The 17,142-nt window shown below is 35.5% G+C and overlaps 1 protein-coding gene across 2 annotated transcripts in view; it reads right to left on the reverse strand.

Annotated features, from left to right (window-relative positions):
* The window catches only part of LOC105828580 (ABC transporter G family member 20), a 45,752-nt gene that overhangs the window by 13,039 nt on the left and 15,571 nt on the right, over window positions 1-17,142 (reverse strand). Inside the window, exons 1-4 of one of the 2 annotated variants that reach the window (XM_036287374.1) lie at window positions 6,267-6,473; window positions 4,996-5,100; window positions 4,605-4,694; window positions 3,677-3,778 (exon numbers count right to left, since the gene is read on the reverse strand). The exons of the other annotated variant lie outside the window; for it this stretch is intronic. Of the exons in view, the coding sequence (XP_036143267.1) occupies window positions 3,677-3,778; window positions 4,605-4,694; window positions 4,996-5,100; window positions 6,267-6,328 (359 nt within the window). The 5' untranslated portion in view covers window positions 6,329-6,473. Of the gene's footprint in view, window positions 1-3,676; window positions 3,779-4,604; window positions 4,695-4,995; window positions 5,101-6,266; window positions 6,474-17,142 lie in introns of those variants that run through there. 2 annotated transcript variants of the gene reach the window in all.

A 17,142-nucleotide genomic window follows, 5' to 3' on the forward strand; every position in this document is an offset into this window, starting at 1 on the left:
GCAGAGAGAGATCTCTCTTTGCGTACTGCGAGGTACTTGCAGCGTGTAAAAATTGCGGTACCAGAACATCACGATAACGAAGTTGCGATTAACTGCAATGTGCTCTAATAATAAGAGTGCACTGTTGTGCCGACTCTTTTGCAAATTGAAAACGTGTAACAGAGCTTAAGTCGAAAAGGTGAATTTCTCCTGTTTCGGAGATGCTTCTTAATTTCATTGAAAATGAAGAGAAGCGCATACCTTCCTGAGATCTCACCGAAGTAATGAAGATATAATTCAATTGAAAATCGATTGATTCCCTTTGAGCGCTGCTCCCCAAAATTTCGTTGAAAAAAATGAGGAGAGAAATTAATTCTCCGGCATTCCTTTAGAACGTTGGAATGTAAAATCGTTGCGTATTACGCAGAAGAAATGGCGAGAAACGATTCTGCAAATCTCGGCGCGGATTGCGCGGCGTGCGTATAGAAAGAGCCGAGCGATGCGGTTGCGCAACCGGGCGCGCGGCTTTCTTTTCGCTTACGCGCGTGGCGATTCATTGGGCAATACGTGGACATGAGACCGCGTGCGTGTGAGCGTGTGTACGTGCGAGCGCTGTATTTAACATACAGGTGTGTACTCGAGGATGCGGAATACGTAACGCCGCGCCGCCGCGCCGCGCGCGATGCGGCGCGGCGCAACGTGCGCGTAATGCCGCGTCGAGCGTGAATTCTCGCGCTCCCGTTTCGCGCACGCCGCACGCGTCTCGATAGCGATTTCCCTTTCCAAAGCCGATGGCCCGAATTTTCGCATTTCAGCTCATCCGAATTCTCCCGATTATTGCACGCCTCCGAAAAAGAGATATACTTTATTATCACTTTTTTGTTTAAATTATATGTCGTTTGAGAAAGCGTCTCTCTTTTCTTCTATCGAGAGAGACATTTTTTTCCTCCCTCGATGTATTTAATTGGAAACATTGCGTTGTTCTACTACACTTTATCATTATTAAATGTTGCGCAAATTTAAGCGATTAAATAGACATCAAAGAAATTAATCTCCAGAATAATCGAAGTGAGTTTCGAATTCCTTGCTGATCAAGAACAATACCAATTGTGACAAAGAATACGAATAATTATTCCCAAAATGTCACTGGGATATTAAATCAATTATACATTAAAATAACACTGGATTACTCACGGTTATTTTGCATTTATACAATGCACATAATTCGCGATTTATTCAATAAATAAAGAGGCGTATTTGGAACATGCATTCAGATATGTACGGACGCCGCAGTCTTAAATAATAATTGCATTGCAAAACGCATGTTTTCTGAAGTTTTCACGCATACTTATTTGCGGTATTACCACGCATTGCCCACGTGAAGGGGAATAATGATTTAGCAACATTTTACCGTCAGTAATTATCCCGAGTTATAGCCGTCGGCACTGTGTGTGTGTGTATGCGGTCTCGATCTATATAAAAACTGTATCGCAAAAATCGCATATGTGAAATGCATGTGCGCACGAAAAACCTCGCCGTACCCGCGTGTGTTGCGGATGGTATGACATTACATCACTCATATACGAACCAGCTTTTAAGTGCTTCGGGCATTAGCATTGAATTAAGATGCAGAAATTATTGCGCACTCATTATTAATTATCCGCGCGGCACACTATTCGCGTTGGATCTCTTAGTTGAAATTTGTAATCGTTAAGATCGATTATTATCAATTCTGCATTACTACAGTGGATCTATATAAAGTGACGTATTGACTATTCTATAATTACTCTCTCAACAAGTTAATCGATTGCTTGACCCTACCTTCGGAATAACGTCTCCACTCCTATATTGACCCGTGCTGTGCTAATGATCAAAATCTACTCTCGCGCTGCAGCGGGACAATTATTTTATGAGTGATGAACGTTTGCAGGCACAATAAAGGAAGAGATGCGACTTATTATCTCTATTAATATTGTTAATGTGTCACACAGACATTTGGTCCTGCGATAAATCACAGATACAAAGAATAAAAGAGAAAATTGGCGATTTTAATATACGGAATCTGTCAAAATTAATTAAAGCACGGTAGTAACATTTGGACGTCACATAATTAACGTTAACTGTGCATAGCCATTTGTGACTTCATCGGCGTGTGACGTTAATTACAATTTGCTGTTAGCTTCCTTGATTATGCTGCGTACATACGTGTCTACACATTTTCCTTGTTGATGAAGGAAATTATTCATCTTAATAAGACACCGATGATTAGAACCATTATTTCATAACTCATATGTACTTACTAGATTCCGTGTAAATATATCACTTAGTAAAATAGTAATACTTCAATTTTAACTGAAAACAGTGACTAATAAAATAAAATAAATTTAAATTAAATAAATATACACAAACTTTTATACATTTTATATTTATGTATATTCAGATATTAAAGAAAATTATATCTAAACTAATCTTATATGACTTTGTACAATAATATATAAAATTTTGCATGTACACTCGAAAAATAAATATTTTTGATATATTATAATGATTTATTTCTGTCTCCGTTTTTCAAATATTTAGAAGTAATTTAATTTTAAACAATTTAAAACAATGCATCTTTTAAAATTGAAACTTTTTTTAATATTTAAAAAAAGAGACAGAAATAAAACACTTTAATAGCTTAAAATTAAACATTCCTTTTTTCAGTATACTTGATCTTGCTATAATTAAATTTTTATTCATCATTATATATTTAACACTTAATAATTTCAGATAAATATACGGATGAATCATCGGTGTCACCTGAGGGAATCTATCGCTGTTGAGCAAACGATCTTGAGTTCAATCTATGTAGGTCAACATCAAGCGGCAATAATAGCAATAATTGCGTTTTTTACGATACACGTGGATCTATCGCGATGCATTACGACGAACGGGTTACAATACCGGACACGCAGAATGCGTATTACGAGAAAGAAAAGGAAAAGGCCGGACTGCACGGCATTGCGCAACTTTTGCGGCAAATTCAACGTCGTAAGAAAAAACACGAAGACAAAAAGTACTTCCGGATACGTTAGTAATAATACGATTGTCGATCGCACGCAATCTTTACAAAACGACGATAGTGTCTGTTTCGATTAAGGGAATCTTCTTCGGCGATCTATAATTCACGACAACGGAGTTTCGCCTATGAAACGGAAAACCCTCGAAGACAGACAGCACACTCGCAGAAGTAATATGTAGAATGTGAATCTTGAAATAAGTACATGACACATAAAATCATAAAAAGAATCGTACGCGACCTGAAATTGGGTGACTTTGCACAATTGTCTGCGCGCGTGCGTGCGTGCGTGCGTGCGTTGGTAAGAAATGCAATTGCAGCCGTAAAAAGCATTGCGAGATACTGATGTGTCTTGAGAGATGTATTGCGCTGGCGCACCTTTTGACACCTGCATATTGATTGTGACATCGTACTCATAATACAGACGCCGAAGAAATAGAATAAATAAATCCTTGTGGTGCGCAAACAACATTAACGTTGCGGAAATAACTTCATGTAACTCGATAAGATCGGTGTACACTCGTGAAACTCGTTTACCAGATAATCACATTAATCGAGAAATGATTACAACATCTAATATACACATGTAACGGATAACGGAGATCAAATTCAGACTGGAAGTGAATTAAAAACAACCTTTGTTCATCAGCCTGCTCCCGCGGCGTTACTTCGGTAACCAACATGGAGATTGACGATACATCGCCGACTCGAGCCGTACGTGAGCTAGCTGTTCTTACTCTAAATATAAAATAGATTAATGTAACTTATCAGAAAACGAAGAAATTACAAACATGTACATCACAGACGTTTATTACGTCACGATCATCACGATTATTACACCACACATTACGTCACGATGGATTAGCGATGGATTCAGTCCCCCGATTTCATTTTAGTTGAATTAATAATTAGGAGTGTGTCGAAATGTTATTAAATTCAACACTTTCCATCGGAAAGTCATTATACTCGCCACGTATTATTGTTAGAAACAAGTGTTTCTAAAATATACAGAACAGAGCCTCGCGTAAAAAAATGTAATGTGATTAAAATATTTCTCTAATAAATCTTTTTTTTAATTTTACAAATCTTATCTTAAGGATGTTAATCTAGTCAGGTCAAAATGAGAATATATTGTACATCCTTCTTAAATATATTGTACAAAATTAAATTTGACAACCGACACTTAATGTACATGGAGAAAATTTTATAATAAAAGTTACTATGGTAAATATGGTAAGCGGGGACCAAAGAAAAAATTATGAAAATTTTTACTACGTTTTTCATCAAATTACCATAGTATTTACACTGTTTATGATTTAATTCTCTAAAATTTCTTCTTATGGTTCACTACTATTGTACATAGTAATTTTTGCTATAAAAATTTTTCCGTGTATAACAGTTATAATAATTGCAGTTACGTTAATATTATGTGTAATTTGGAGAATGACTATTATCTTTGTTTCTCTCAAGAATGACAGTGAGTATCTTGCACAAATAGAAGGGAATGAGAATTCTCATTTGAAGCCATCGCTAAGAAATTACGAGTAGGACAAGGGTCCTTTACCGAGCAGATTGTACTTGTTGCGTGAGTTCGATCTCGGGTAACGTTGTGGACAACTTGTCGCGCCGTTTACGTCGTGTAATCGTCTCGCGTCTGCGGAAGAAGAAAGCCATACACTGTTATTGCAAGCAATCGTCCTAACGAGATTAACCTTCGTGTTCCACTAATAGATATACCGTTTGGTTTCTTTGCAATACTCGTTTATTTCATCATTAAATTGCAACATTAAAATATAATACAAGCAAAAATATAACTTGTTTCAGATAAAAATTATAGATTTCTAATTGTTTAATAGTTTAATAAACAATTTTTTTTTAAACATTTTTAGTTTTTGTGTTAAATCAATTGTAACGAGATATACGAAGGTTAATACGATCGATGCAGTTATCGTTACCGGTTATTGCGTGATACAGGTATCCGTGATACGAATTTAGATCTGGCTTTGATCGTAGGCGGGCATGATTTGACGTCCCGTTTACGTCCCATGATTGATTTTAGTCTGCGAGAAGAAAAACATTTCCATCGATATGAATATAACTGGATTGACGCAATCACTCGTTTTGGTCAGTTTTAATAGCCCTGATGTGTATATGTACTTATATGTATATATATATGTAGAAAATTTTAATTTGCAATAATTTCGTGATTTATAAGATGGCCTCTAAATTTCACATAGAGTGAAATGTCACTCTAAAAGAATAAAAATTGAGTTTGTACAACTTTCAAGTACTTTTTCACTCTACGAAATTTAGAGAGTGAAAATAATATATTTTTTAAGATACGTATAGAATTATTTATTTACAATTCAATTATGCATTAAGTTTTCAAGTTGGTAGAGATATATATAATTTATGATTGCTCATAAAATATCACTGTGTAGAGTAAAGTAAACCTTAGTGTGTGGGCTTAGTATATAATATATATATAAATCGATTGCTCAATTCACCAAGGTTGCGTTTATTTCCATTTACCACTAAAGTTACTCCCAAACCCTATATCTTTATCGATCCGCGCATTTCTATTTAATATTTATTAAATTATTATATCTAAAGAGTCATAAAAGTTAAATAAAAACACACATAAAATTAACATTAAAAATTATAATTACAATATAAATGAATATATTTGCAATTATAAAGTTACCTATCTAATCATATTTGGTTTACGATAAGATTGAGTACAAAAAAATTGAAATAAATTCTAAATTATTAAAATTGTAATGGCTATTGACGTGACAAATATTCCTCGAAGCGACATAATTTATATATATGTAAATGGTACACTGTAGACCAAAACTTTGGAAACGCTTGTGATTTTCTCACATTTTATAAAAAGTTACACTGTCCAAAATTAAATAACTTTGAAAAAAAATGTTTTTACATAAAAAATTAAATATTACAAAAACTCATTACATGTAATGACTTAATTTTAAAGTAATTCTTTTTTAAAACTTAAAATGTCTTTATAAATATTTTTATTTTAAGTTTTTCTTAATGTTTCATTAAACTTTAAGATAAAAATATTAAAAATAATATAAATTTTTATATTATGTAATTAAATTTAAGAGAGCAAAATATTATAAAGATAAAATTAAAACATAGATTAAAAACTTTGCTTTTCATAACATGTTTAAAAATTCTACATTCTTTTCACATAGGTATTTACCTTTTTGTGAGATGTAAGTGTTTCCAAACTTTGCGCATGCAGTGTATACACTTGTTCTGCATCGTATCTAGAGGTGTTACTCTTTAACAGCGGCTATAAATAATAAATCACGTATCGTGATTCTTGGGTGAAACTTGCACAACCATGTGAACTATCGTACTGACTATGACAGTGAAGATCGACTGCAAGAATTACACGTAAGGCAAGTACTATTGCGTACTCATGCGTACTTAATGGTAGCACCGCTGATGTCGAAGTTCACTGTCGCCGACGGTTCCACTTAATACTGCACGAGCATAAGACTCTATGGTCACGGCCACATAAAGACTGCTTATTCATCTGACAATTTCCGAGCGAACGTTTGCGGAGAATATTGTAACTTCTTCGAACAAGTATGAATTTAATTAATTTAAGTAGTGTCATGTAAAAACACGAATCTTACGCAGCAATTTGTGAACAAATAAGTTTATTCGTAGTATATAATTTTTTAAAAATAATTGCTGATACGCTTGTAAAGCAACGCAATGTTTTTTAAACATTTTTTCATGCACTATTCTTAATTAGTCTAATATCATGGGAGCATCTTTGACATCAATTAAACGCACTGTTTAATGCATTACATTTTTAAGCATTTAATTGTCATATTTGTTGATTTTAGTACATATTTTAATTAATAAATAACTAGTTTTTAGTAATATTTCAAGGCACATATTCTCTTAATCAAAATTAGTGTATTACTCATTGAAAAACAGCAAATGGTGATCACTGATATTATCATAATTATAGAGAAGAAGGTGGTAATATGGCTACTCATTTATGTTTTATTTAATAACTTTGTTGCAGCGACCACATATTTAATAATCAATGTTTTGAGTTGAAATTATATTTATCAAAGTGTTTTGCTCATTAGATTTTTAATTCAAAGTTATAAAATATTTATTATATTATATATTATTTATTAAAATGTAATAATACTGCATAATGCCGAAGAAAAATAGGGAGGGTAATATGGCCACCATAAAAATAAATGTAAAAAATTGATTTTGTTTAAAAAGGTCACAATATTTTGTTAGAAACATATATATTTATATAAAACAAGTTGTTATATCAAAACAGGTGATTTTTATTCACATTTAATAAAAGTTAAATAAAAATAAACTTAAATCTAAAGAACTTTATTCATATAAAGGATTTAAAAAAATTAACAGCTTTAAATTTATAGCTTTTAAACAGTCTTAATTAACAGTATTAAATTAACAGCCTTTGAAAATGTTAATTCGAAGAAATCTCACTAGCACACATTGTTCGATGGCTATATTGACAACATCTTATATCATCATTTAATTTGGTATAACTCGAAATATATACGGCCGAATAAAGAGTTAAATAATAAGAAAGTACTCAAGTGTACATACATTTGGGTGATAATGCGGTTAAGTTTAAAAAGAATAAGCAAGTATGTGTAATTCAATGTTAAAATAAACCTTAAAAAGTTTTCGAAATTCTTAAAAGTAAAAATGCCTTATAACAAATGTTGACTGTTGAGTTTTTTCATATTAGCATCATTATATAACAGTAGGCTACTAAACAAATAATATCATAAATAATTACTAGAATTCATCAGCTAATAACGGAGATAATATAGATAGCCATATTATGGCCGCACTGGCCATATTACCACCTTCCCCTCTAGTAAAAGTTTACTGATTTAGATCTAAAGAGTATGAGGTAAAATAAATTACTTCAACATCATTAAGAAATGATGTAATAATCTTATTTAACCAGTAATGTAATTTCCGTATTAAAAAGTCTATATTTTTATTTTCTCTCCATTCTTGTATTATAAGTGGATCAACTCGAATAAATAAATATATATATATATATTACAAATTAACAATATATAAAAAAATATAGTAAGTAATATAATACAGTGTCTTTCATTTTATCAGTCGGTCAATTATTGTCTTATGAGATCACGCGCCATAGGTTGCTCTGATCACTCAATAGCTTAATTTCAGTCAATACATTACGATTACATTTAAAGTGCAAATTTTAATTGTGTCAAAGACGCTCGTGCATGACGCATTGCAAGAAGAGAGATTCGTCCTGTGCGCGTCAGTAATTGACGTGTATAATTTCCGCATTAGTCACAGAGAGTTCATCCGTAGCACTACCGGCTTATGTATAAGCTGCAGATTACAGTAAATCCCGCGATAGCCGCGAACTTCCCGTGGTCTGATTACATCCGCTGATTAATCCCACATTCGTCATAGACGCGGTTTATTCCACTATGACACGTGTAATTACCGATACACTCAATCGGCGTGAGCTTGCAACACCGTGATTACGATCGCGTTAAGTACAGATCGCATATTATGCGTTCCGCTGTAATAAATGACGAGGTAAACGAATGCGCGGCTCGCCGTTCGCAAAATGATACTGAAACCTATAGCGTCGGTCGTAGATACCGCGATCGATTACGTAAATACCGTATTATGGATGCAAACTTAAGCCAGCCCTCGTTTATCAGAGTTATAAGCATTTACACAGAGCAACTTTCGACGTGGTGTCTTTTATTGCCAGCTTGTTGGTCTTCTAGAGCAAATTTCTGACCGATAAAATTCGCTACTATTAAAGCATTTACACGTTGCTAATAAAGTCGCCAGTGTTTTAACATTTTCTATTCGCTAGCGTCTACAATTTTAAAGTCACGGCGTGGTCGCTGCAACGAAATTGTCGAGAGAGACGAGAGAGACCGGGAAAGACGGGGAGAGACTGGGAGAGACGGAGAGAGACGGGGAGAGACCGGGAGAGACGGGTAGAGATGAGGAGAGACGGGGAGAGACGGGGAGAGACCGGGAGAGACCGAGAGAGACGGGGAGAGACGGGTAGAGATAGGGAGAGACCGGGAGAGACGGGAAGAGACGGGGAGAGACGGGGAGAGACGGGGAGAGACGGGGAGAGACGGGGAGAGACCGGGAGAGACGGGAAGAGACCGGGAGAGACGGGGAGATACGGGGAGAGACGGGGAGAGACTGGGAGAGACCGGGAGAGACGGGTAGAGACGGAAAGGACGGGGAGAGACCGGGAGAGACGGGGAGAGACCGGGAGAGACCGGGAGAGACGGGGAGAGACCGGAAGAAACGGGGAGAGACGGATAGAGACCGGGAGAGACGGGGAGAGACCAGGAGAGACGGGGAGAGACGGGAGAGACCGGCAAAGAATGTTTCTATTATGTTTAAATTAAGGCATAAGAAAAATAAAATGGCTGTTATTTTATTGAAAAAAAGGAACTTATTTAAAATAGTCTTTTGAATGGATTTCTAAATCCATGGCAGCTTTTAGAAAAAAAGTTAGAAGTACGTGAATAAATGAATATTAGATTTATTAAAGATAGATAAATGCTTATTCAAAAATAAAATAAAAAGAGCAACAGTAAAGCAAGGCTCTTGAAAGTTAAACAACGAAAGCAAAGAAAATTTGAAAAAAACGTAGCATAAGAATAGAGAGCCACAGCAACGCATGGCAGGGCATAGCTAGTATTATTATAAATGCTCGATGAATTAATAGTGTTTTTGTAATCTATAATTAATGAGCTACCGAGAACTTGAGCAACGCCTTACATTGTCCGCTTAAAAGAATAATGATAGATAAAATTTTATGACGGCCATTCCAATTGTGACGAACTAAAAACACAACCTGCGGATCATCTATAGCTGGAATCGTGATTCGTGGTTTTTTGAACAGTTAGTTTGCACGTTGCTGTGCCTGCATCAAAAATCATTCTACATTAATTAGAATTTGATCTCAATATCATCATTGACGCTTCTGACTAGTTGTCGCAACTATAATAATGTAGAATAACTTTTAATGTAGGCAGCATAAAAGACAATCATTAAAAAAAGAATCATTGTATTGTATGATTATATCTTAAGATATCCATGTGCCGCTACATTCAAATTGAGCGTATTAAGTAGTTAAGGCTTGCAATTTGTCAGTCAATCATCCCGCCGATCACGCTCCGCGGATCCGTCACGTGGACGTTCGCAAACGTAGTTACGGATTTGTTAATGTCAATGGGATCGTCCGACGTAATGGCGCTTAGTATTCGAAAATCGAAGTGCAGGTGCGTTGCACAATGCGACATTCCGCGCGAAGACATGGCGCGAGGACGCGCGTGTGGAAAGATCAGCCTCTTTGTTTTCTGGGCCATGGTCGAAACATGAATCCAATGACAAACAAAGCGAAAATTGTTCCCGCGTCACTTTTCTCGCGATATACAACGGATTTTGTTTCGCTTCGCAGAGAGGAAGTTGCAAGGAGGCTTTCACTTCGCGCGTCCTCTTCACAGCGGCGTATCTTGAATATCTTTTTCCTGGCTCAGACTTTGACCAAGAACGCTCATGATTCTTCGAAAATTCCTTGTCAATAAATAAGTAAATAAATTGCATAATATTGGAGATATTTATCCGACAACAATAGAAAATTAATATGTAATTACAGATTAAATTTTTATTTTATATTTATAGAAATCTTTCCTCTACGGATAGTTTATAAATTAAATTTTTAATTATAGCAATCGAGAGATCGAATAAGATCGTTAATTTGCGAAAATAGACGCAATTAAAATCCCGACGTCTGCAACGTCGCCATTACTTTCAATTAAAATGAAATTACTTCGAAAGTGACGTACGCGCTCTTCATTGGCGCGCCTATTTGTCGCGCGTTATAATTCACTGTTTCTAATTTTAGTATGTATAACGTAGATGAAAGGATTACTTGATTAATCAAGTTCAATTTAGATCGAGACCCTTTCCTTGCTCGATATACATTCGACGCCAACAAAAATTATTTGCATATTATAAGTGCGTACATTTTTATTCAAATTTAAAAATGGCCATATTTTTATTCAAATTTATAACATAGATCATAAAAGCCAGCATAATCAAAAGATATATTACTCATATTTGCGAGTGTGTGAGTCAGCGATTCTCTGTTACGTCTTAAGTATAAAAAAGTGATTTTAATTATGTATTTGACCCCACACGAGACGACTTGTGAGCCTTGGAACAGGCATTCAACTTATACTGAGTCCGAAAATCTTGCAGATTCCTGTGCTCGCGCGTATGTTTCGCGATCGATGAATATTTTTAACCCGCTCTCTTATGGTCAGTAAACTGAATTAAATTGACCCAGACGTGTATAAGCTATAAGCTTATTTTGTCATTTTATTCATGTCGAAGTATATTACGTAACTAAATACTCATAAAAATATAGATTTCTTACATTTCTAAAATTCGAAAGTTATTATTTTATGTTTAAAACATATTTTAGTTTATAATTAATTACTTGCAAATAAAATTAAAATTATGTCACGAAAGTACGCGAGCACTTTTGGGTCATTTTACATACATAAAACGCAGAAATGCGGATCGTAAAGTAGATGCATTTGTGACTTGCATTCTTATGTAAAATAACCTTTGGAATACACAAATTGAACGACAAAAAAGTTTTACAACAATTTAATAGAATTGTTTTATCATTATATAAGGACTTAAGCTTAAGCTATAAATTGTAATATATCTCCAAATTTTCAAATATAAGAATTATTATAACATAACAATCTCGATATTGCTTTAAATTCACTGTGAATTCTAGTTCATTGAATTCTATGTTAATTGTTATATATAGTTCTCGAAGAGCTAATTAACAGGTAACTATTCATTTACAACGTTTTTATGGAGCTGTTAAGTTTGATAAACTCTTTAAGCTTGTACGAACAGAATTAATGTATTCGATGGATTTATAACTGCAACGTTTGTGCAAGTAGGTATTGCATAATTACCGTTTTGCGTTCCTTCGGCTCTTCGTCGAATGCAATAGTTCGATAACGCCGCAAACCACGTACGCTTTGTCTTTTAATTGGATTTTATAACTCTACCATACGGGCATTCACGATGCTTATGTAATTATAACGTAACGGCGGCTTATTTTTCGACGTGAGAGTCGCTTTTTCGACGGACAGATGTTATGATCGCCTTAATAAAAAGAGAACATTTTACAAGGAGCACAACAAGCCGGCGACCTGAATTCGGAATCTTACGGATGTATAAAGTGACATAAGTCATTGACAAGTGAATCTTGAATTATAATGTCAAATAACGAATGTTACAAATGATCCAACTTCCGGAAGGAATTGCAATTCGCAGAAGGAATTTTTAACAATGTCGACAGACCATTTCTGCATTCATAAATCGGAAAGATATCGTCTTTTCTGGTACGATACGTTGAAAGAGTGCATGAAAAGTCGCAACGCGAATAACTGCGACGACAACGGAAGAAATCCATCGATCTATTTGCGAGACGTCCGCAAAGTTTCGCTCGTAACGACGATACGTATTCTCGACGATATATATATTCTCCCTTATTACGATATGTTTACATTATAGGCGATCCGTGCGCTCTTACATAATCGCGGCGCTTTTTGCGGCGTTGTTGATCGGCGCCGTTGATTCCTTTGGAAGAAATCGCCAGCGAGGGCTCGAGAGTTTGGAGAACGCGCGCTACCAACCGACGACGGCGGCGGGGTCCGCGCAATAGACGTCGTTGCACCACTTTCGCTATAAAATCGACAACCGTGACTGACCTTGGCACATTTCTCAACGTGATCGCGATACTCGCGTCGTTGCTGGCCACGCGAATTTTCGAGCGTGACTCCAATGACAAGCGACGCGATGGCACTCGGCCTTCGAGCCGCCGCCGCGCCGAGTCGATTTCTTCGTCGTTGCCGTCGTTTCATTTTCCTCGTCGTTCATCCCGTCGCGGATTCCGCCGTCCACCGGCCGATAACGACAACGGCGGTTTCCCCTTGCGTAACGCGAATTGAAAAGCACCGAAGGTGCCGTTCGCGTTTCGTGCTTATCTTCCGCGATCGCTACGGACGTTTCTGCAATACGCGCGCTGACCGAGATATTACGTATACGATTTTATTAATTTTCATCGCGATCACGGCATTTGGTTCACTGCGAGGGATCATTCAGGGCGTACCGAGCAAAGTTCACTCCTCGACGTGAACGTCTTTTCTTTATCTGTCTGAGATCGAGTCCTTACGTAGATTTTCGATTGCGTAATCACGTGTGTCTTCACGTATAATGCACGCGCCGATAGTGTGCACGAGCTTCTTTTTGTCGCCGGCGTTTTTGTCGCCGCGTCGATGATTCTAATCGCGCTTATTCCGTAACCCCCTGCGCGGGAAATCATCGCGTCTCTCTGCAATGCCTGGGAAACTCGGCAATCTTGTACTTTGAACCATCGGTGTTTTTCTGAGATTCGCACAATTCTCGGTGAATCTGTACACGAGATCTAAGACCGTCATTCTCGACGGGTCGCAAAGCGCCAGTGTCATCTGATGGCTTTGTGGATTGTTAACGATAAACGAGCGAAATCTGATAACATATAGCATACATTCCATGAAATTTCGAGTAACATTATCAAAACTTTTTTTTATGAATAGTATTAGATTGTAGAAAAATTCATATGTATGATAAGAACGTTTACGCTAAAAAAAACGCGCAAGTGTGTTTAATTAGTCATATGGAGATTGAAGACGCATCAATGCAATAAAAACTCATTTATAAATGTCTATTCAATTCAAATGTCATTAAGCAAATACGTCAATATCATTTTATCGAGCAAGTCAGCAAATTAAAAAAAAAACACTTGTATTACCCTTACAAATGTACAGACGTACGTATAATATTTCTTGGAATATACAATGCGTACAGTTACTTTGACTTTTTCTTTAAAAATTTAAATTATATGTATATGATTTTGATACAAGTAAAAGATAAAACTTTATCTAGCTGTTTCAATTTTTCTCACATCACAAAGTATAATCGTCAATAATTTTAAAAGCAAATCAAGAGCATATAATAAAAATAATTTAAGAAAAAAGTATTATCAACAATGATACTTTGAAATTAATAATAATAATACAATTTAATTACAATAACTTTATTTTACACAACACGAAAAAGTTTAGATAAATTTTGTTTTATTAATAATGCATCAACAAGTGATTGTCGCTCAATTATTGAATCAGCATAATTTCTGATCCTTAATCGTGACGTATATGTTACAGTCGCACGTGTTACAATGAGTGGAAAATAACAATTTGCCATTTTCACAGAACACAATTAAATTGTACAAAAAGATAAGCAAAGCATTTGTTTACGTCTAAGGTCTAAATAATTACCGATTGCTCACTGATACATATTATTAATACATAATTATTATTATATTCATATAATGCAACATGGACTACACAATTTTCTTTCGATTTAGAAGAAAATAATTTCAATAATTACAAAGGTCATGTTTTTATGCTTAGTTTTCATATAGCTCTTCTTGTCTTTCTTTCTCTTATAGCATGATATCATTTTATACTTTAATACGCGTCCCATCAATCGTTTTCTTTTCTTGAGAGATAGATGACCAGCTTTCTCTCAAACGCTTAAACAGTCTGCTCGGAGATCTTTCTGTTTCGGATGTTTGTATCTTGGCGATTTTTCTTCCGTTTCTCATTATTGATTTTTAACGGAGAAAATTAACATGTATACAAATAAATATATACAGTATCTTTTTAGTTATAATTACGCGGTTACGTTTAAGATTTTAAGTGATCAAATTAATCAAATTACATTTTATGTAAATAAAAATTTATGCAAAATAATTGTTACTAAAAATAATTATATATATATATATATAAACCTCTATTTAAAAGTGACAAAACAAATTTCTTTTTTAAAACTTTTATATAATATTTACTATTGTAAAATTAATATTCAGCTTAAACACAGCTCAATTTCAGCAAGTAATTAAAAACAATAATATTTTTAAAAATATGACTTAATATAATATTTAGATTTATAAATTTACTTTTTAATTTGGATCACTAGTTAACGAGCTTCCGTTTAGCTTCCATTATTAATTCATTTCTAGGCATCAATAGCCGGTAAATTCAAAAATTCGTCGTAGTTGTAAGTAAAGAAATCTATATTTTTAATATACAATTAAATAATGATATGCAATTAATAAAATACACTTACACACGCAGGATAGTGTCAAGAAAGAAGATGAGATAATATTACAATTCTTTATACATATATACGTAAAACGCGATTTTCTGCGATCTTCGCACGGATGGCGTTTCGTTCGTCTTGCACGCAGATTCGGAGAGGTTTTCCATGTTCTTCAAATAGACGAAAACACGGTACGCGTATGCGCGGAAAATCGCGTGGCAAAACGAGGAAGCGAAGGACGAGGACTTGGGTATGCTTCGGGTTTTTTGCGAGAAAGCGTGCGAACGGTGCACGCTAGCGAGCGAGCGTTTCGTTCCGTCTCGTCTTTCTAATTCGTTTTCAAACGACGCCGCTGCCGTCGTCGCCATCGTTCATCCGCGCGATCTCGCACGAATTAACGCCTGATTGTTAATTTCTCCGTCCGTTTCGCAATCCGCGTGCCATTAGCCGCGAGCGTGGCAAATTGGAGCACACTTTTTCCGAATCGCGCCCCTCGGTCCGTTGTTGCACAACCCAACTGTTTCCAATTACCGTCCGCATCAATCCGTCCGAGAGACACCGAAATTTTATGGAAGTAATTGTCCCTATCCTCGCGCCAGTGTAATATTGTAATTTATTCAATGTTCCTCTAACGCGTTACGTATTAAATATTATATAATTTAATAGGCTCGATTTTTGCACGGTAAATTTCTTCGGCGTGCTTTCACGACGAGTATTAGATTTCGTTATGATGGCTTGTGTGTACGCTAAAATAAAAGCGATTGAACATTTTTTCGCGCGTCGATCACGGCGACGACGATGATGAGCCTCCCAGGAAGCTTATGTCGGATGAAAGTTATGCGAGATGTTACTTTGACCTTACGGAGCTGCGCGTCGCTCGCGAGAGAAGAAACAATACTCTTTTGCCGCGGGTACGTTTAACTTGCAGTTTCCTTCTGGTGCCTTCTGGTACCTTCTAGAAAGTATATTTCTCTCGGTCTTTCACATCGCCGCTCGATAACGTCGTGAGATTTCTTTACTATGTTATTATACGATGGTACTCGTCAGTACTTTTCGCATAATGAAAGCGGTTAATTAATCCGTCAGAAATCTCGTGATGATTAAAACGCGTGCGTGCGTTGTACTTAACAAGGTTTTGAGGTTTTTCTTTCAAATTTACATAACAGGAAATTATCGTTAAAATATTAATTATTAAATGAACATCAAAGTTTCGTTAAAACATTATCTTTAATTCTTTATCCTTTTGTTTGTTTTAACTTTAACTTACAATTTTTTCATGTAATAAAATATTTAAAATTTAAAATCTTAAGATCAATTTCTTCAATTTTTAATTTTTCAGGATCTTTCTAAAGAGATGCATCTTTTTTTCATTTGCTCTTGTTAGAAATCTGGTAGATATCTCAAAAAATCAGAATTTAAAACAAAAAATATTACACGCTATTCAAGAATTTAACAATATCGTAATTTAAACTTTGCAGTTTATCGATACGGAGCTTCAAGAAATCAACGATTCAAAATAATTAATTTCAGCATAGTAACTTTTCGCCAGAAATGTTGCAGCGAGTGAATCTGCGCTGTGGGAGAAGAATTTCGCGCGAGGATCAGTCGGAAATCGGTCTTCCTAGAAACGAGAGATTAGAAATGCTAATGCATGTGTGGAGATGTACTCGACGACGGTCGTCTGCCTCATTACGTTCGATTTCACTGCGATGTGTGTTCCGGTATCGTCAGAACGCGCGACTCCTATGTCTTGTATTACGTGAGGGCGATTCACGCCACGCGAGTTTCGCGAATTC

Source organism: Monomorium pharaonis, chromosome 1 (genome assembly GCF_013373865.1).
Source record: "Monomorium pharaonis isolate MP-MQ-018 chromosome 1, ASM1337386v2, whole genome shotgun sequence".
Classification (NCBI taxonomy): domain Eukaryota; kingdom Metazoa; phylum Arthropoda; class Insecta; order Hymenoptera; family Formicidae; genus Monomorium; species Monomorium pharaonis.